A 21,737-nucleotide genomic window follows, 5' to 3' on the forward strand; every position below is an offset into this window, starting at 1 on the left:
AGGCAGTTTTAATGACTTTTATGCAAAAGAAAACTTTCCTTTTATACACAATATTTTCAAGCAAGTACAATGTAATCTTACATTCATACAACTCCTCTGTTTTCATTTTGAAATGAAATTAATAGATCTCGTAAAATTTACGACTCCAGAATATCTTTCACAGTTGATTAGTATTTGTAACATCGTCACAAAATATATCATACTGGAATTTTCTTTCTTATCCAACGTTTTTTTTCCTTTTTTCGAAGAGGGACGCTTTTTTTTTTTAAATAGAATGTTTGACTAAATGTCTTGAAAAATGCATTGCTTGTTTGAAATGGAATGGAAAAAGTACTGTAGTTTATTTCTACTGAAAATTATTTTTAATTTAATAAATTTATTTTCAAAATGTTTTCATTTAAGTTGTCCCGAGATGACGTTCAAAAGACGGCTATCAATCAATCTAAGAAGGTGGGGCAAACGGTCATTAGTATCCAATGAATGGTCCATTGTACAAAGTGTTGAAGAGCGGTGATGCTCAAACACATCGAATGACATTGTAATAAATGAATGACAATATTGTATAAACAACAAAAAGAGCTACTACATAATCACGATTGAGTAATCCTAATTCAAAATAAAGTTGAAATTGACAAGTAGCTTTGCAACCACTGTCATGATGATGGGTGTAGTAGAAGTGAAAAGAATAAATCGTGATCTGTTTGGTTAGGCAAACCGTGCAACTAAAACGTCAATTTATCGACGAATAAAGTCAAATCTGATAAAGTCTTGAACACATATATAAATTAACTATAAAATAAAAGAAAACTTCTATGTTAATGTTCTAAACATTTCTTTTTATTCAAACAGTCACCAATCATCATAATCGTATTACCTAGTTTAAAATTAAGCCTCTCTGATTAATAGTAATATACATGTAAATACGTATACTTGCTGTGAAATAAAAAGATTTGAAACAAAAGTTACAAGAGCATATGAAACATTAATCAAAATTGAAATAACATGCCAGTAAAAAATTGTATAACGAGTAAAGTCGCTTTTAAACACTTGTGTCATCTAGTCGATTTAATTATTTGATAGATGTTTAATGGATTAAACATAATATAGTTACATGTGCTTATACTGCTAGAAAATAATAATACAATGAAATAGGAGACAATCTTGAAAAGGCACTATTTGTACAAAACAAATTTCATATTCAACAAAGCAAATTTCAATTATAAATTAAAGATTTACAATGAGTTATAGGTACTACTAGAAAATCATAATAAAAATATGAGGTTTCATTATTGCTACACTAATCATGTAGCATTTCAAAAATCTTTGATAAAATCTGTGTATTAACTTCTAAATCTAAAGCATTTAGTATTTCGTACAATTTAATGAATCATGTTGAATTAAAACATTAAATTTATTGAAAATCTTGATAAATAATTTGTGACAATAACTCAAAATATCCTAAGAAAGAATAAAATACAAACAAACATGTCATTTTTCGAAACTTAAAATCTGATCTGAAATGGGTCGTAATTACCCATGTTGGCTTGTTCTGACCAAGCAGGATTACTAGCCCCATCCATTTCTGGTGCAAATCTATTATCTTGTCTAAGCCTATGGCCAGAACCTCCAACGACTGACCCACAATCTGGACATTTGCTTTCTACAGTAGCACCTCCACAATCAGCAATACAATATACATGTCCTGAATAACAAAATTGGTATATATATTGTCAGTATAAGATTGTCTTTCTATGATAAATTTAAATACAACAATCCGTCTTATTTCTTTTTTTTTTGATTGCTGTATACATATTCCTTTTTGCTGTAAAAATATTCCAAAATAATGTGCTAAAACTTTCATCAAAATTCTAATTTCTTTTCTAAGAACTTAAGCTCTTCATATTAAAAAATCTATTGAAAAAGTATACGATCAAAAACAGTTTTGTTTCATGACTTTCATCGCAAGTTATATGTTCTGATATGTTTGTAATAACTACAGAAACAGTGATCAGAGTTCACAAATTTATAAAGTTCTTCTAATTGTATCATACTTATACAGTTCCCCTAATAAGGGCAATGTCCTTGTTTGGCAAGGATGAACCCCCAAAAAATGATTTGAGGACAAGAAAAATAAATGTGGATTGTGTCCACATGTGGACACAGATGATGCCCCCGCTTGCATATCATATAGTTATAAAGGGACATAACTGAAGAACAGTAAAAGTGACGCTACCCAAATTTGAACTTGATCTGAGTTTTGTGGTAATAAACATTGTGTGTAAGTCTCATAACATTTGGTTGAAGCTAATTCAGCAATTTTTCTATTTGTAAACACGCATAACTCTAGAACGGTTGTGTATAAGTTTTATAACATTTGGTTGAGACAAACTAAAGTTAGAGAACGGAAACGAAAAATTCAGCAATTTTTATGTTTATAAAGGGACATAACTCAAGAATGGTAAAAGTGACGCCACCAAATTTCGTACTTAATCTGTATTATGTAGTAATAAGCATTGTGTATAAGTTTCATAACATTTGGTTGAGGCAAACTAAAGTTAGAGAACGGAAACAATATTTGTACTTGATCTTAGTTTTGTGGTAATGAGTATTGTGTATATAGGTTTCATAATGTTTGGTTGGGGCAAACTTAAGTGACAGAATGGAAATAAAAATTTTGCAATTTTTCGATTTATAAAGAGGCATAACTCAATAATGGTTAAAGTGACACTACCCAAATTCAACTTGATCTGTGTTTTATCAGTGGAAGGCAAAATTAAACATTGCATTGTATAAATAGATATAAGAAGATGTGGTATGAGTGCCAATGAGACAACTCTCCATTCAAGTCAAAATTTATAAAAGTAAACCATTATATATAGGTCACAGTACGGTCTTCAACACGGAGCCTTAAGCATTGATTGTAGTTGATTTAACTATAATCATGGACAAAGGAAGATAACTCCAATTTTAAAAATAAATTGCTTCGCCGGGCGCAGCTGGATACGACCGCAGAGGTCCAACCCTGAACAGTTGGGGCAAAAATGGACACAATATTCGCGCTTGATACAGGTCTGAATTTGGATTGTAATTAACTATTTGACACATAATTGGTTTCTGACACAGAATAACTGTAGTCAAAGAACTTAGAATTGGTTATATAATTTGAATTTCTATTCAATTTTTTGCTTTTGTGCAATACACTGTGCCTGTGCAAATTGACCCCCCGCCCAAAAAAAAAAAAATAAAAATTAACCCATTTTTTTTTTGCTTTTGTGCAATACACTATGCTGTTGCGTATTGAACCCCCCCCCCCCCCCCCCCAAAAAAAAAAATCCCCCACCTTTTATTTGCATAAAAAAAATATGTGAAGAAATTTTGTTTAATTTCTGAAATCTGAAATCAGAAAAAATTGCCCCCCCCCATTTCTTTTTTACCCCCCCCCCCCCCCCCTCTTTTTAAAAAAAAAAATTTTCTTTCCCTCAAAATATGGTCATAATCTCAATTCAAATTACCAATGGAATTGGCAACCATAATTATCCATTTTTAAAAGCAGTGTAAGGGAGGTAATCCAACATTGTACAATTTTGTTTTTGGATTACCTCCCTTACACTGCTTTTAAATTGTCGATTAACCAGGAAACCCTTGTTTTCCACCTTTTTTTGCCCCTAATTCCTTGACGGAGCCATAACCCCCAAAGCCAATTCTAACCATCCCTTTGTGGTATGGAAACTTGTGGTATAATTTCAGAGAGATCCATACACTTAAACGTAAGTTATTGTCTGGAAGTTACAAAAATGCTTATTTTTGGCCCCTTTTTGGCCGCTTATTCCTTAACTGTTGGTACCATAACCCTCAAAATCAATCCCAACCTTCCTTTTGTGGTATTGAACCTTATGGTAAAATTTCATAGAGATCCATTCACTTAAACTTAGTTATTGTGCGAAAAGCAATGTGTCTTCTGCTTGACCACAATATTTTTTTTATCAAATTGGGGATCAGAATATATTTTTAGGAAAAAAAAACATACCCCCTCCCCCCCTCCTTGAAGTTAAATGGTCGTTCCCTTATAGATCAATGAAACGGAAAAAATATGTTTTATCATCAATCTGACAAAAACTTGGTGTAATTCTGACAAAATTTTATGTTTTACGCCGAACTTCTTTGAACAAAATATTATCATAGTTTTTGTCTAAGTAGATTTATTTCTTCTCACAGCATATTTGCTGAAAATTCATTTAATTTTGTTGCACATGAAATTTCCTGCATACTTTTAAAACAATGCATATGTTTGACAAAGTCTTGATCCTACATTAGGATTATTTAAACTAAAACATACAAGTAAGGGGATGTGTTAAATTAAGATTGCTAATGAGACAACTATCCATTAAAGAATAAAAGGATAAAAATGTGATCAAATTGAAGTCATCGAACGTCCTTCATCAATATGCAAAACCCAAACACATAGTCATTTATAAAAGACTCCCGAATGAAAAAATGCGAGACAATTAAAAAACAAAACCCATCGGCATGATGTATACTATAAAACCAGAAAACCCGAGTATGCTGGATAGCCTCAGAAATATTAGCTTGCAACATGCCAACGAACCTCTTAACGAGTTCTTGGCACTTCAACTATACGTAGCAAAGGATTCAGCGTCCCACTTCCAATCGGACGTGGCTGCATATTTACCAATCCCACACAAGTTTATGGAATTCCTAACATGGGCCTAACCACCAGGCGGAAAAAGTCTAAGAATTAATTTATATATCTCCGTCAACCATTGGTGTGTGGAAGTATATATATTATGAACTGCAACTTCTATAAATTTTGGCAATAGTATGTAATGATATTTAAATCATTTGGATATACATAATTTATAATATTAGTTTGATTATAAATTGTCACTTATTAAGAAAGAAGCTAGTTTGTCAATAGTCAAACACATGTAGCATGCCTTCACAAACAACATTCAAAAACTGTTTTAATACCTTAACTGGTCATTTCAAGGGCAGTGGTATTTCCAGTCACTAAATGACCCATCCCCCCGATTTGAGACTTGCATTCAGGACAAATTCCATGCTGATTTGCTCCCCCACAATCACCAATGGCATAAACATGACCTAAAATAAAATCTTTTCTTGTACAAAAGGTTTACATATCTAAAGTGTGTGCGCATACATAGAAACATTTAGATTAAGAAATAGCCACTTTCCTTAGTGCGGCTTAGAAACGTCCAGACTATGAAATAAAACGGATGTTCCGAATGAAAGACTTCTATTTTTTTATACATCACTAGAAAAATCAACTATGGATAAACAACATGTGGTGGAATAAAGCATATCATATAAATATCGATTAGATGAATAACAAAATTTGTGATATGATATTTCAGTTATAAAAACCTCACTTCACTTTATTTCTTAATATTTGCACTACCGCGCCTGGTAAACAATAAAATCTCAACCAAATGGTTAAGCGAGAAAAAGTTTACTGGCACTTCCTGTTGACTGAGCTTTTTTGGTACAACATATCATTTAGAATGGCATCGGAATGACTTTTCTCCCGCAGGTAAGTGCGGCCAGCTCAGTGAGTTTTTGACAAAATGACAATGAGTGCATCAATACGTAACGTATAATCAGTATATAAGTGTTCTTCTTCGTCACTATAAACGTATAATACCAGTTTTTTCTATTTTTTTACGAAATGATTTTATTAAGCTAAATAAAAAATGTTTTAAAGTATGTAAGGTTGAGATTGTATGGTATCGTTTGTGATATTTTGGAACAATTTTGAGTTTTTCTGTCAAATAAAACTTCCAACTATCTAACTGTCATTCAGATTCGACCGTCAAAATCAGTGAACCCTCGGTACAGTGGTTGTCATTATAGCCTGTATTTGTTTTGACATTAGTTTCATTAGGAACTATTAATACAGATACTAAAGAGTAGTGGTTTTCAATGCCTAGTTTACAAGATGTAAAAGTCTAGCGCTGATGAGCTGAAGATGTTAAGGGCATACGGTACAGTAATTTGCATATAGGCTATATTTTACCTGATTAAATCAAATATGTAATAAAAAAATATACCTTCATGTGCTAATTTTTGAGTAAAATGAGGTCGAAATTTTAGATATTTGCTCAAAATTCGGATTTGTGGACGTATTTTTCCTTTCGACAGAAATACATAACTTTTTAGTTTTAAAAGATAAACACAAGCTGTTTTTTGTTAAATTATTTGTTTTATATATGTTTCCTATAAATTTATGCATTTTTTTTTTAGAAATTACTCACATTTATCAAATGTTCATGGATCTAGAAAAAAAAACGTCATTTTTTGCTGTATACTTATCAAATTTAAAAAAATTGCATCGTTGACTTTTTTTATAAAATTTGGTATACATAATCTCCCTACATAATGAAACCAAATGTCATTTAAAAAACAGGGATCCATGCACTCATTTTCAAGCTATTGATTAAAATCTGTAGAAAAATTCAGCTTTTCCAACTATTTCACATTTTAGCGGGATTAAACGTCACGTAATTGCACAATCAGGAAGTGGTAACGTTATCTTTCCTACGTTATTTTTGCCGGTTACAGCGAGAAATCATGAATTCTAATATTGACAAGACTCCATCTGAAATAAATTAATGATACTACTTCGAACTGTGAAATGCTCCTACTGGTATTTTGTAATTATTGTCCGAGGATTTTATCTTTTGATTTATGTTGCAAGTATATAGAAAACGATAGACCCAAAACTTTGAAACGTTGAAACTTGTCATTGCTGCCTTCATTGTTTTCCACTAAAATGAGATAAAAATATAGATAGGATGTCGCCGTCTGTCCGTTTCCTTTTGTTCTGGTTGACGTGTCATCGACAGGGTTCAACATGGCGCTTTTCCAGCTCATGCAGATTTTGGAATTTATTTTCCAATCTAATGGGATTTTTATTAAAGTTCAGGGAGCAGTGTCAGCAATATATCTTAATAATTCGTATGCATTTTTCATATATATATATTTATATAAATAAGGAAATGTGGTATAATTGACAATGAAACAACTATCCATCAGAGCTCAAATGAAGTGAATGTAAGCAATTATAGGCAACCGTATGGCCTTCAACAACGAGAGAACCCCATATTCCCAGTTACTGAAAGTTATAGTTCAAAGTCAATTACAACTAATAGAATAAACAGCCGCGCCATGAGCGCATGATACGCCCGTCGTCTTGTGTGTGAATTTTTATGCAATAAGCATAAATAGTTTCTGACATACGGCGTGACATGCGAACCCCCCCCCCCCCCCCCCCCCCTTTTTTTTACAAAAAACTCAATATCTCTAAAATAAAATTTTGAATTAAAACCAAAAAGTGTACAGATCTTTAGATTTATATAACTAAAAAGTGTGTAAAATTTTAAGCAATAATCATAAATCGTTTTTGAGATACGGCGCGACATGTGAAAACCCCCCTTTAGAAAAAAAAAATCAATATCTCAAAAATAAAATTTTGAATCAAAACCAAAAAGTATACAGATCTTTAGATTAATATAACTAAGAAGTGTGTAAAATTTTAAGCAATAATCATAAATCGTTTTTGAGATACGGCGCGACATGTGAAAACCCCCCTTTAGAAAAAAAAAATCAATATCTCAAAAATAAAATTTTGAATCAAAACCAAAAAGTATACAGATCTTTAGATTAATATAACTAAGAAGTGTGTAAAATTTTAAGCAATAATCATAAATCGTTTTTGAGATACGGCGCGACATGTGAAAAACCCCTCCCCCTTTTTTTACAAAATACTCAATAACTCAAAAAATAAAATTTTGAATCATCACCAAAAAAGTATACAGATCTTAAGGTTAATATAACTAAGAAGTGTGTAAAGTTTTAAGCAATAATCATAAACTGTTTTTGAGATACGGCGCGACATGTGAAAAACCCCTCCCCCTTTTTTAACAAAATACTCAATATCTCTAAAATAAAACTTTGAATCATCACCAAAAAGTATACAGATCTTAAGAATAATATAACTAAAAAGTTTGTAAAGTTTTAAGCAATAATCATAAATTGTTTTTGAGATACGGCGCGACATGTGAAAAAAACACACACCTGTTTTAGTTACTAAGTCCCGTAACTCAAAAAGTTTAGATCTTATTTTCACCAAAAAGTATACAGATCGTTTGACCATCATAAGAAACAACTATGTTAAGTTTCATGAAATTTGGATAAGTCATTCTCAAGTTACGGTGCGACATGTTTACGCCGGACAGACAGACGGACAGACGGACGGACACCGGACATTTGTATACCATAATACGTCCCGTCAAAAATTGACGGGCGTATAAAAATTATGTTCTCCAAGACTAAAGTATCAATCAGTACAAATCCAACGGATTTTGTACAATATGTTCAACTTTCCTTTCTCAATATGTTGCAGTTGCATATCAAGCTATGCGTAACCGTTTAATTTGTCATGTTATAAACGCTGTTCTTATTTTCTCTCGGATATAAGTTAAATTACATAATTGCACTCGTTTAAAGGGAAATCAGAACAAGATTGAAGAAACTTCTATAAATTGCAGAGATATGTTTTCTTACAAGGGTGTGTCTTTCGTTGTCAATATAATAGAATTTTATGCGACTGTCATTCAAGTGAGAGGTTTAGCTAGCTATAAAACCAGGTTCAATTCACCATTTTCAACATAAGAAAATGTCTGTACCAAGTCAGGAATATGACATTTGTTGTCCATTCGTTTGATGTGTTTGAGCTTTTGATTTTGCCATTTGATTAGGGACTTTCCGTTTTGAATTTTCCTCGGAGTTCAGTATTTTTGTGATTTTACTTTTTTCATGACTACCTGGCCACTAAGTATCATATTTTTTATTGTATATATATAAAGCAAAATTGTTTGGTTTACTTTCGTGTCGCTGCTTAAGTTTTATCATATACTTATCAGTCCCATTTACAGAAAAAAGCAAGAAAGAAATATGTTGTACTGTCTTAGAAGATCCGGAACGTATACAAGGACAGTCAAACAGAAAATTCACAATAAAACATACGAAAAACAATCTTGATGTTCATATAAAGCCCTTTTGAAAGTTATATTATTCTACAGTTATCTAACAATAAAATCTATTCCACACCAACTTTCTTATTGGACAAATTCACCGGGGCCGAATTGCAAAACCAAAATCCTAACTGTGTATTGCTACCTAATACCTACAGCGCTCGACTTTACATCTACAGCACTAGACCTTACATCTTGAGAGCTAGACTTTATTTCTCCAGCGCTTACTTAACATCTTCAGCTCATCAGCGCTAGACTTTACATCTCGTAAACTAGGCTTTGGTTGATTGATTGATTGATTGGTGTTTAACGCCACTTTCAACACTATTGTGCTATTTCGTGGCGGTCAGTTTTTATTGGTGGAGGAAGCCGGAGTGCCCGGAGAGAACCACCAACCTTCGGTAGGAAAACTGACAATCCTAATCAATTAAGATTGGAGTCGAGTGCACCTGCCCCGTTCGGGATTCGAACTCACATCAGTGTTAACTGGCTAGTGATACAGTAGTTCGACTACTTAGACCACTCGGCCACCGAGGCCCCTAACTAGGCTTTGAAAGCCACTACTCTTTAGTATCTCTATTTTTATAGTGATGAAGATGAACACTTATATACTGATATATACGTTACATATTGAAGAACTCATTGCCAATTTGTCAAAAACTCGCTAAGCTGGCCGCACTTACCTGCGAGAGAAAAGTCATTCCGATGTCATTTTAAATCACATTGGTCCGAGTAATGAACGAGACAAGCTCTCATTCAGTTATCTATGACATGACATTCTCCGATTTAACAAAATATTTACAGATTGACAATACATTGATGAAAAGTCGACCTACCCTATCTATATTTTTGATATTTTGTACAAGAAAAGCTCAACAGGAAGTGCCAGTAAACTTTTTTCTCGCTTAACCATTTGGTTGAGATTTGATGGTTTACCAGGCGTAACTACGTCGATTTAACAACAATAGATAATATCGTATACCGGGAATGCTTATAGTTACTTGTACTTATTACGTAGCATTCAATCATTGATAAATAAAAATAAGGAGATGTGCTGTCCACCAGAGTCCAAGTGTCGTGGATTTAAGTAACTATAGGTTACGGCCTTCATAATATCTACTTAGAACGATCGTTCTTTTGTCGTTCATGAAATCTTTATCGAATTCGACCTTGTGGAGAAGTTTGACACATGAATCATATTCTCTTTTTTATCATCTGTAGAACTGTTAGGTTTTTTTTTTTTAGTTTTGTCACTCTTTATTACATTTTCCCTTGAAATGACAAATGTAAGTCTTTTTCTCCATTGCACATTCTCTTAAATTTACACTTCGAGATTGTCTTCCTTATTTGATGGATGCTAATGAGAATAACTTTCACGAGTTTTAATTTTTTGACTGAAAATATCAATTGTTTTTAATTTCAAACTTTTTAGAACTAAATTCAAATGAATTTCGAGATTTTAAAGAAAATATATCTATCAGTAAAAGCTTCCCTTAGGGGATTTTTATTTCAATGTCATTTGTGTTTAAGTAATTTTTCTGTTTTGTAATTGTTTTATGAAGAAAGTAAATCCAGAAAAGCGAATCGGATTAACAAAATTTATACAGTGTTATTTCCATCATTTTACATTTAACATAACTATTTTATTACATTATAAAATTTCTTTTTCAATCAAAAAATACTGAACTCAACTTTTTATCATCAAACTTATGGATATACATACCATTTGGACATTTGAACCAATGACCTTTTCCTAGACCAATTGCTGATACAATGTCTTTCCGTTCCTTGTCAGTAATAGCTAATCCAGATAATGGCAATGCTGTCTTTAATGCTTCGAGGGTTTTGTCAACAAGCATCTTTCTGTTACTTGTAAATGTCCCTTTTGTAAGGTACCCATCTACTGTCATGAAATCGAGACTCAGCTCCCTTGGTAAAGCAGTCTCCATTACTCTTCTTCTTTCCTTATATTTCAGGAAAATGCGGAGTCTTTGTAAACGATCTAGTTCTGCAGTAAGATCATTGGTTTCTTGGACAGTAAAGTATCTTCTCTTTCTAAGAGTAAATTTATGACAATCATCCAAATGTTCAATACCTTTGTTATAAATTTCTACGTAGTACACAGAAACTCTATCCTTTTCAAACTTTGCTTTCAAATCATTTACATGGCTAACAACGTTAATTTGATTTTCAATTGCTGAAAGTGTGTTTTCGTCGAAAGGACCTTTAGTTAAATCTGAATGATATTCTCGAATTTTTCGCTGTTCTTTAACAGGTAAAGTAGGTATTCCTCTAGATATGGATTTTTCCATTTGAGACTTTCTTACATCGTCACCTAACATTCTTCTCTTTACAGATTCGATATCACGAAGTGCTTGTTTTATCATGTTACCGTATCGCAAATTGCGGCGAATAGCTGTTTTGCATCTTGGGCATTCTTTCAATTTTATGGCTGTGTCGCTGTTTCCTTCATCAATCATGTCCATCCATTGATCTAAGTCAGAAAATTCAAATACGTGTCCACAATCCTCCAATTGGACATATCGTGCATCTGGTTCGTCCTCGTTTCCAAGGAAGACTTCTGTCACAATGTCAGCATGACATATCTTACAAAGATTAGGACATGGTTCCCCACATAGTCCAATACACTGGTGTTTACATTCTATCAATTTCTTGCATGGTTTATTACAGCGGGGTCTATTGCATGGTTCACTGCATATTTTGTCGCATTTATGGTGTCTACATTGCCATTCACAAAGTTCTGCACATGGCACGCAAAGTTGTCCACATTTCTTGCCACAATAGCTATGTTTACAACGATTCTCACACTGACGAATACATGGTGGACAGTTAGAACAGCGGTCCTGGCAAGGATGCTCACAAACCAAACTTCGATTACAGTTTTTTCTACATGATGCATGAAGCCTTCCTTGGAAACATTCTCCACATGTACCATCACAGATATGACCACACTCAAGTTCCTGTTCGCACTTTTTAGTGCAGATTGCTGTATGTTGCTGGTTACAACTGATTTTTTCCGAATGGCCACAGCTCCATTTTTTCACCACTTTCATCATACAATACTCTGTATGCGCTTCTCCACAAAGATTGCGACAAGGATGACCACAAGGCAAACTTTCAAAACATCTTGATGTACATTTCCAGTTTGCTGGATCTATATAACACATCACTTCTTGTGTGTGACCGCATTTTGGAAGTACTTTTTGAACCCATTCATGACATTTTCCACATTCTTGATTGCATCTTCGAGAGCATCTGTGATTTCTTTCACAGAGTATTTTAGTGCATGGTTTATTGCATTCGTATTCCTCGTGATCTCGATCGTACGTATGGCAAGCTCTTGCACATGTATGACCACATGGAAGACGATATTCGCATGGTTTCATGCATCCACCTTCTGGTGCCTTCTTAAAATCTGATGGTTCTGCTGCAAGAAGCAAACTTTCATTCTGATGGTTTTGACAATAAAGCGGCAGGGCTTCACCAAGGAACATGTTTCGTCTGGCATGATCAGCGATGGAACACCATAATTTACTTTTATTTGACATTAATGTAAAATTCCCGATGACGTAGAGTCCGATTTTTGCCCTAGAAAGTGCAACGCAAACTCTATTTTCAATGCTTAAAAATCCAATTTTTCCATCTTCATTGCTTCGAACTAAAGACAATAAAATAATGTCATTTTCTTCTCCTTGAAAATTGTCGACAACAGTTACTCTTACGCCTTCATATAAGGATTTTGGCATTCTCCGCCTAAGAGCAAATAGCTGACCAGAATAAAGAGTCAAAACAGTGATTTGTTCGCGCTCGTATCCTTGCAACAAAAGGTATCTACACAGAGCGACAATGTAATCTGCTTCATGCTCATTTGAGTGACTCTTCAAATCATCTTCGGAAGTTTCTTCATATGTGTGATCGATGAAAAATACATTGCTTGATATACCTTTGACATCTTCATATCTTTTAACAGCATCATCATCTTTCAGTTCTGGGTATATTTTACGCAACATTTTTGATATATCTGGTCTCATTCGATGCTGAAATTGGAGACAGTCATAAGCCATATTGTTGCATATCATGCGCTCAAACAAAGAAATCTCTAAGTTGTATTTGGTTGCTAGTTTATAAACAGTAGGACTCGGTTTTAGTTGTTTGTGATCTCCAATCAATACTACATGTTCGCATCCTCTGCTAAGAGTACTAACTATATGAGCCTCAAGTACCTCTGCTGCTTCCTCGACTACAATAATTCGTGGTCTGATTTCCTGAAGGACGGACTGGTACCTTGCTGCACACGTAGTTGTCATTCCAATTATGGTTGACTGTCGCATGATTTCCCTATCCTCTTGCATTAACACCTCATTATATTTTGCACAGGCTAACTGAAACTCGTCCTCTTTTCCACGTATCTTTTCTTTGAGGCTATTGCAATATGCGTTAACCCAAAATCGATATAAGCGCCATCTGTCTTTCTGTCGTAGTCCCCACATATCAAAATTGCGTGAAACTTCTTCAAAAGTCATACGATCATTTGATGATAGTTCTTTTCTAAGCTTTTTTTTCATTTGTTTCTTTTGCTTTTTTGTCATTTGCCATTGCTCAGATAAATCCGATTTTTTATCAACTGCATCTAACTGAGAAACATTTAATGCTATCACTGGCTTCCGTACATCCAAATCTTGTAATGCTTGTTGCATTTCTGTAACGAGTGCATCGTTTTCTTCTTCATTCTCCAAATCTTCAATGTCAAGTTGTCTCATGTTCATTTCTGCATCTAACTCATCGATGACATTTATGAACTCGTCCATTAGATCATCTTGGTTCTCTTCGTTGTTTATCCGATTATCGTTTTCATTTACTTGGTCATTCTGAATATTGTTTTCGTTTTGAACTTCCTGTTCCTCTTGAACTGCAGGATCTTCGGTTAAAATGTTGCCATACCCAAGCCATTCCAACATTGCTGACTGCTTTTTCGCTTTGTACATTTCATATCCATACTGGTACATTCTGTGCTCGAAGCCAGAAACGAGACGTGTAAAACATTTGCCCATAGCTGCTTCCAAAGTGTCTTCGTGTAGTAATTCTCGTTTTGCCAGTTCAATTCTAATGCATATTTTATTAATTTCTTCTTGAAGAGCTTTCATTGTATGCTTAGTTGACATTCTTTCCATATGAATAATGCGAGGTAATTCTCTCTTCTTTCTCATCGTCATGCGCATATTACTGATATTTAGCTGCTTCATTACCTCACTAGAACTGCGACTACCAAGTCGTAGAATGTCGCCTTTAAAAAATCTTAAAATTCCTTCCAAAAATTGGTCTAGTGCGTGATTTGTATAGCAGACGACAAGTAATGGTCGATTATCTTCCTGTCCAGTGTCAGGATTAGTATTCCAGAGATTTCTGTTATGAAGAAGTGCTTTAACAACTTTTAGTCCTATGTATGTTTTACCAGTTCCTGGTGGCCCTTGAATAATGGCAAATTCTCTTGATAGGGCATTTTGAACAGCTCTAAACTGAGACATGTCTAAATGAAATAGGTCGTGCGCTGGCCACGATTTTAAATTGTTGACCTTGACACGGCGAGCTTCCTCAGACCTTACACTGAAATTGTACATTGGTTCTCTGGTATCTTCTCGATTTGCAGTTATATTTCTTCTAGCCCGTAAAATCATGTCTTCATCAACAAGAGGTCGCAAATCAAACATCGCATCCGGATTTCGCCGGAGGTAAGCAGGCAAAGCTGTCTCCGTAAAACATCTGACAATGTACTTCTCAAATGGCAAACCACCGTTTGGCACATTTTGTAATCCCAGTAGGACATGCCTATAAGCTTCGAAGTAAGCAGTTGTTTCTGCCATAACAAACACTGTGTCTTCTGGAATATTAGCAATCGTCCTGTTATCAGTCTCAAACTTGACATCAACCAACCCTTTTTGAATATTTTTCAAATCTCTATCTGCAACGGTTGCAAAAAGTAATGTCTGAAAGTTGTCCGACGATAAACATACAAGAGACCCGTATATCAGTCGTTTGCTCGATTCCCATCGTATGCGATTCATTCCTTTACAATGAAAACCTATCCTACGACAAAGTCCGCTATTGTTACAAACTGGACTTATGATCTGTACATCGGTATATATCCTCAATTCTTGCAATCGCTTAGCTTTTCCTGTTGCATGTACAGCTTCAATATACTCTTTTATGCCATCACGTAACGGACCAATGAAGTCTTCACGTAAAAGGCGGAACTGCACATCTAGATAATGGTCGGTGTTCTCATATCCTCCAGTTTTCTTATTGCGTCTAATAAATGGTTCAGCATTAATCTCCACATCGACCTTTTCTGGAAATATGGTTAATTCACGAAAATCGTCTGGTGGGTCTCCTTCATTGTCAACCTCTTGTCGCCTTTCAGTCTTTTTTGTGGCCATTCTTTTGAGCGATTCTTCTTGTGCCTCTTTGTATTCCAGATAAGATTCCCACATTTCATCATCAACGACATCACTTGACATATTTCGCAGTGTGTTAAATGTGGTATCAAGTATAGCATTTAACCCCATAACTGACAAAATTGATTGAGGCATTTTGAGTCTGAAGTCTCTCACTATAGTTAATATATCCCGAAAGGGCTGCTTATAATTCATTTGTCTGTCATGCGAAGCTTCTGTCATAGCACCAAAGATATATGCAGGAAGTGACGATTGAAAGAATGTTGAATTTTCCATAATTACAAATATTTCAATCATACTTTCCCTCAATGTTTCACATTCACTAGCCTTTGCTATACATCTTAGGAATAAAGCTACAATGTTGTCCTCGTGTTTTGTTTCACTCAAAGCTTCTTTAAAAGCATGTTTACGTTTTGTTAGCGTCAGGGTAACTTCGTAAGGTTCTTTGTCTTTAAGTTCCTGTAGTCGTCGAAATCCTAACAAAAGTTTCCAAGGGACATCTCGATGTTCATTCTGACGAGCTGTGTCTCGGCTTTGTCCTCCATGCCCACGCCAAGGACCTCGACCTCTCCCCCGGCCCCTAATAAAATAATTCAAAATTACAATACAATATAAATACATGTATATATGTTTTTTTATTTTAACAAGTCTAAATTGAAAACAACGTTCAAACCTATGATTGCGTTGGATTAAAACCGCAATTTTTATACGTGTGCTTGCAAAACAAATTTTCAGTTAGAGGGGTCTAAATACAGCACAAGCAACATTTTTCAAAAGACCAAAAAAGTGAAAAAGTATATTTTAACAAAACGCATTTGACTAACAGATCGAACAACAAATGTTCTTAAACCCTGCTGACTGCCATTGGCGATTGCCAAATAAACGGATCACCGATGTAATGAATGGATCTTAATTATAAATTTAATACTAAACAGAAAACAATAAACGTGCGGAACAGATGGTATACCACAAACAAAAACACCATTTCCGGATTTCGATAATTAATGTCTCTTCAGCGATGTTAGGAATCGAACGGTATTTGGAAAGCCATACAATGTTTTTTATTTTATATATGAACAAAAATTATACTTAAATTCGTTGGGTAGTTTTTTCGCTTCGTTGTTTTCATTGTGAAAATAGTTATATTTATATGGCCTCGTACACATGGAACACATCATTTACTCGGTGTATGAAATTTTTTAAATTAGCCAATACATCTTGTAGTATTGTAGAAACGAAATGTAATAAGAAGTATTCATAAAAGTATGGGATAACTATCAAATGTACTAATACGGAAGGAAAGGAGAGGATGTCTTAATTTGAAATAGTATTCATTACGTTAATTAACCCATTATCTTAATGCTTATAGTTATATAAAAATAACACGGTTCAATTTGTTCGGGCAATACAATATTTATTTGACATCGAATTTTCACGAAAATGTTTGACACGATTACTTTGTGGTTGTCCAAAGTCAGAAAAATAGTCACTATTAGTGTTGTGTTATCTCTATTTTTCATTGGAGCTCGTTCAATCTTAAGTTTTTATCTGTGTAGTGTTTTGTGGAATTTGATTGTTTGTCCTTTCTCCTTTGGTCATGGTGGTGTCTGTTTTACTCTTTTACTCTTATTTATGTTTTTTTATTGTCCCATACTGCAAAAAAAAAATTTTAATTTCTTTGACCAATTTCAAAGAAATTAAACGGTAAACAAAGATGCCTCTCTTCCTTTGCAAGAAAATCGAAAACAGTTTCAGGGTCAACTGTCATATTTATGATATAAATATAATGGGATGAAAATGTCTAGTTCAGTACCTCTATAACATACTAGATTAGAAAACACGGAACGATGTTATTTCTTAAAATTATAGCGGACCATAACAAGAAATTAGATCTCACACTATATTTTATACTTACCTTGGCCTGTCTGCCATTTTCCAAAAAAAAAATCTTTAGCTGAAACAACAAACATATTTATGACAAGTGTGTAAATGCATACATGTATGTTCTTGTCATTTAAAAAGTGACAACAGTAATGTTACTGAAATATTCACGAAAATGACCAAAAAATCCTATCATTTTAAAAGTGAGGCAAAATCATGCAAACAAGTTAAAATGTATTTATTCCTGTAACCATAAATACTGAAAATGTTATTGTAAAATAAAATATCCGTATTGACTTTTTAAACCTATTTTCTGTTACACTGCATAGTTCTAATCACTTTTCCATATGTTTCACATGTTTAAACTAAACACGAGAAATAAAATACCAAAAAGCCGTGCCATAATTTTATATGACTGTACTTTTTCTCTATTCTTTATATGTTTTGCCCATTTACCGGTATCTCTATTCTTTAAATTTTAGCACCCCATCATTTTCTTTTCTTATTTTGTGCCCCTTTTTTCTGTGGTGTCCGCTCGACAGTCCGACGCCCCTTTAGTGGGCGGTGGGTGGACCCCTCAATAAATCTCAAAGTTTAAAATTACGCTATTTGATTAACAATTTTTCGTTTATTCTTCGGTTTTTCATACCTTTTATTAAGAAAAAAGTGGGGCCATTGTGCCCCCTCCCTCTTTTGTAAATATCTAGATCCGCCACTTAAGGTGCAAATAATTTGAATGTTAAAATAATTAAATTACATATATAAAAGCACTTTATCACAAGTGTGTTAAGAAGCATTATTTCTTATGCAGCAAAAATACTGCAATCTGATTGGTTAATTACCCCGCTGTAAATAACACCCCACCCTTGTTCACCCCGGGATAATTAAAATTTGGCCAAAAAATGTAAAAAAATAAAAGTTTTCCAATATAAAGAAGAAAAAAAAATTAAATAAAAAAAATGTAAAAAAAAAAGAAAATAAAAAAAAAATAAAAAAAAAAAAATTGAGGACAAAATTGAAAAAAAAAAAATTTTTTAAATTTTTTTCCCGAAAATTCAAAAGAAAACAATAATTTTCTGAATTTTCCCAAAAATAAAGAAAGAAGGTATTTGACAATGCGCAGCAACATCGACGTTGAAATAATGGTACACTCGAAATTTTTTATTACCATTTTTCAATTTTACATCCTGGTTTAAAAATGAGTAAAGGAATTGTTCATAAGAAATAAATTCGTTATCTTGGTGTAATCAGGGGTGTACTTCTCCATTCCATTCTACGAATATCATATGGTGTAACAGCAGCAAAACGTATGCTTATACATTATTAATTAAAGTGCCACAAATACGTCTAATATTTGATTGTTTAATGCACCACCTTTTTGACTTGGAATTGTCCAACTTCATATTAATAATTTTGCAGGAACCGACTCTGGAATAACGCTGTTTCAATTAAGACACTTGTCTTTGTGGACCTTCATTAGATATTTGAAAGACCAGTAATCATCTTTTGAGAACTATAAGTGCATGCAAGCAGTGGGTAGAGGCAAACCAGCGCCGAAAAGGAAAAGAAAGTGGCTGAATCTGGACAAGTGGATGGTGAGACTGAAGGGTGAATACAATGGAACAAGAAATCTAGATCATTACTTGTTACGGAGTTGTCCAGTTTTGACACTTCGTTGACCTTTCTTTAGATAAATGGTTCCAGTTTGATCATAGTGTGGACATGAAAAACAATTTATGAAGTAATGCATTGCCAAAACAAAGTACAAACGGATTGACTAAATGCAGTGCCCCCCCCCGAAAAAAAATAAATAAAAAGAATACAAAAAAAAAAACCACACACACAAAGAATAAAAAGCATGTAACAAAAGAAAGATCTAGCGGTAATGCAACATACTCCTAACACCAGAAAAAGACTGAACTAAAACAGAAAGGATTCATTATCATATCCAGAAATACAGCTAGCACAATCAAACCATGATTGAATACGCTATCTAAGCATGATCTAGCATCATTGAAGAAACATTGTCTAAGTGCACATTTGGTAAAGTTAAATTGGTACCGTTTGTGTTTTCATTGTGTCATCGAACAAGTTTATTTTGCCTGTGGTCGATGTAATGAATTGAGCCTTTTTCAGCTGTTTTTTGTCGATTGTTCTTATGTGGTTCTGTTACACCAGTGACCACTGACCCAAGTAAAGGGGGGGGGGGATAGATCCAGCAAATACGCTAAACCCCGTTGCTTATATACTATAAGTACCTGTACCTGTCCCAAGTCAGGATCCTGTAGTTTAGTGGTTGTCGCTTGTTGCTGTATTTGATATTAGTTTTACTTTGTTTTGTATATAATTCAGGCGGTTGGTTTTCTCGTGTCATTGGAAGAGATCGGTTGCTACTTGAAAACAGATACAATGAAACCTATCTCATCTGGCATACCTTAGAACCAAAAATAAATATTTCGGATAAGAGATGTTGTCGAAATAAATATGTTGAAAAACAATGAAATCTTTATCTTTAGGACTGACAAAAAGTGTCAGATTACTAGTTTAAAGGATTCTGGAATACTCAGGTCACGAGGTGTCGCATTAGACAGGTTTTACTGTATATCGTTCCATACCGATCAACCTATTGGTGATGGCGGTAATAAATCACTATAACAGTACCACATTAGACCGTCGGACTATCGAACCGTCGGATTACCACTACGGTCCCTTTTTCATTCCTTATTTTTTTGGTCCATTTTTCTGAAGATTTTGCCCGTTACTCTCTTTTCTATAAACCCCACCCGGACCCCCATGTCCCCTTGTGAGTTATCTTGAACGTTGAATAAATAAGGCGTGCATTACACTTTTTGTTGTTGAAGAACGTATGTTAGCTTCTTTCTTGATGTGTTTCATTATTTTAGTGTTTTTGGATTTCTTTCACTTAATTTGACGTATAGACCTAACTGCATTTTTTTAATGCATATTCAATATAGGCCTGTGTATTTCAAGTGTATAATAAAAAAACAGAGTTCCAATGTCCCTTGCATTGCACATATTTTATATTTCCAAGGGGCATAACTCTTTTAAAAAAGTCAATCGTCCACCATTACAGAACTTGTCCGAGATATTGCAGATATTAACCTATAGTATAAGTTTTATAAAAATCTGGCAAGAATTGTACCCGTGAGAGCGCTAACGAGGTTCATTTTCCATAAGTTTAATATTTCCAAAGGGCATAACTCCATTAAAAAAAAGTCGATCGTCCACCATTTCAGAACTTGTCCGAGATATTGCTGATATTAACCTATAGTATAAATTTTATAAAAATCTGGCAAGAATTGTACCCGGGAGAGCGCTACTGTGACAATACCGGACGGACACACGGACGGACGCCCGGTATTTCCATGTCCCCCGCAACGCGTTACGCGGGGGACAATAAAGCAAACATAATAGTTAATCATTTTCGATTTACAGTTTAAAGTTCAACATGACTGTCCAAGTTGAACATCTTCGTCCAATCCTCTTCCTTTATCTTAATGAGTTAAAAATGCCCGACTTAATTATATTGTCTCCGACCTTCTAAAAATTTCCTAGCTACTTTTAACCAAGAAGCCATCTTCTACCTACCTTAAGTCAGATTCTCTTCCGAGTTTAACAAAATGTCTGCACTAATAATTACGTCATCAAATTGATTTTCAGGAAACACATATTCTTTACTTTCATTTTCGCATATCAGCTGTGTGTTTATTTGAAAATTCCCAAAAGGCTATAAATACATTTGCAAAAATCCCATTAAAATAATTTTAACACAAATTAAACCATTTTGCAAGTTCCAACTTATACAGAATATAAATGATTTATGATTTATGTTTAGGTAGACCTACTGGCTAAGATTACCCGCTAAAAAGAAACAAAAAGAAATAATTAAAAATAGAATAGATAGATAGATACTTTATTCTCTAAAACTAAGTACAATAAAATTGAGAATGGAAATGGGGAATATGTCAAAGAGACAGCAACCCGACTAAAGAACAGAAAACAGCCGAAGGCCAACAATGGGTCTTCAACACAGCGAGAAAATCCCGCACCTGGAGGCGGGCTTCAGCTGGCCGGGGCCCCCGGCTAAACAAAAATGTGTACTAGTTCAGTGAAAATGGACGTCGCACTAAACTCAAAAACATATAAATGAACTAAAATTAAAAAACATACAAGACTAACAAAGGCCAGAGGCTCCTGACTTGGGATAGGCGCAACAATGCGGCGGGGTTAAACATGTTTTGTGAGATCTCAACCCTCCCCTTTACCTCTAGCCAATGTAGAATAAACAAAC

General features: G+C 34.2%; 1 protein-coding gene across 2 annotated transcripts; it reads right to left on the minus strand.

Annotated features, from left to right (window-relative positions):
• Positions 1-815: 815 nt before the first annotated feature.
• On the minus strand, positions 816-21,158 carry LOC127737879 (NFX1-type zinc finger-containing protein 1-like). 2 transcript variants are annotated; one of them, XM_052248827.1, is made up of 5 exons: positions 21,035-21,156; positions 17,460-17,498; positions 10,795-16,124; positions 4,990-5,121; positions 1,558-1,702 (listed from the first exon to the last, which is right to left on the minus strand). In XM_052248827.1, the coding sequence occupies exons 2-4, from the start codon at positions 17,474-17,476 to the stop codon at positions 4,991-4,993; spliced, it is 5,478 nt and encodes a 1,825-aa protein (XP_052104787.1). In that variant the 5' UTR covers positions 17,477-17,498; positions 21,035-21,156; the 3' UTR covers positions 1,558-1,702; position 4,990. The 2 variants fall into 2 exon arrangements, with proteins under 2 accessions (XP_052104786.1, XP_052104787.1); XM_052248826.1 differs by lacking the exon at positions 4,990-5,121 and having other exon boundaries at positions 816-1,702; positions 21,035-21,158.
• Between the last annotated feature and the right edge of the window lie 579 nt (positions 21,159-21,737).

This window comes from Mytilus californianus, unplaced genomic scaffold, assembly GCF_021869535.1.
Source record: "Mytilus californianus isolate M0D057914Y unplaced genomic scaffold, xbMytCali1.0.p SCAF_4, whole genome shotgun sequence".
In the NCBI taxonomy this organism is placed as follows: Eukaryota; Metazoa; Mollusca; class Bivalvia; order Mytilida; family Mytilidae; genus Mytilus; species Mytilus californianus.

Coding starts and splice junctions, on each gene's coding strand:
- LOC127737879 (XM_052248826.1), bottom strand. Junction 1,703..10,794: donor TTGGTTCAAATGTCCAAATG/GTATGTATATCC, acceptor TTTGTTATTCAG/GACATGTATATTGTATTGCT.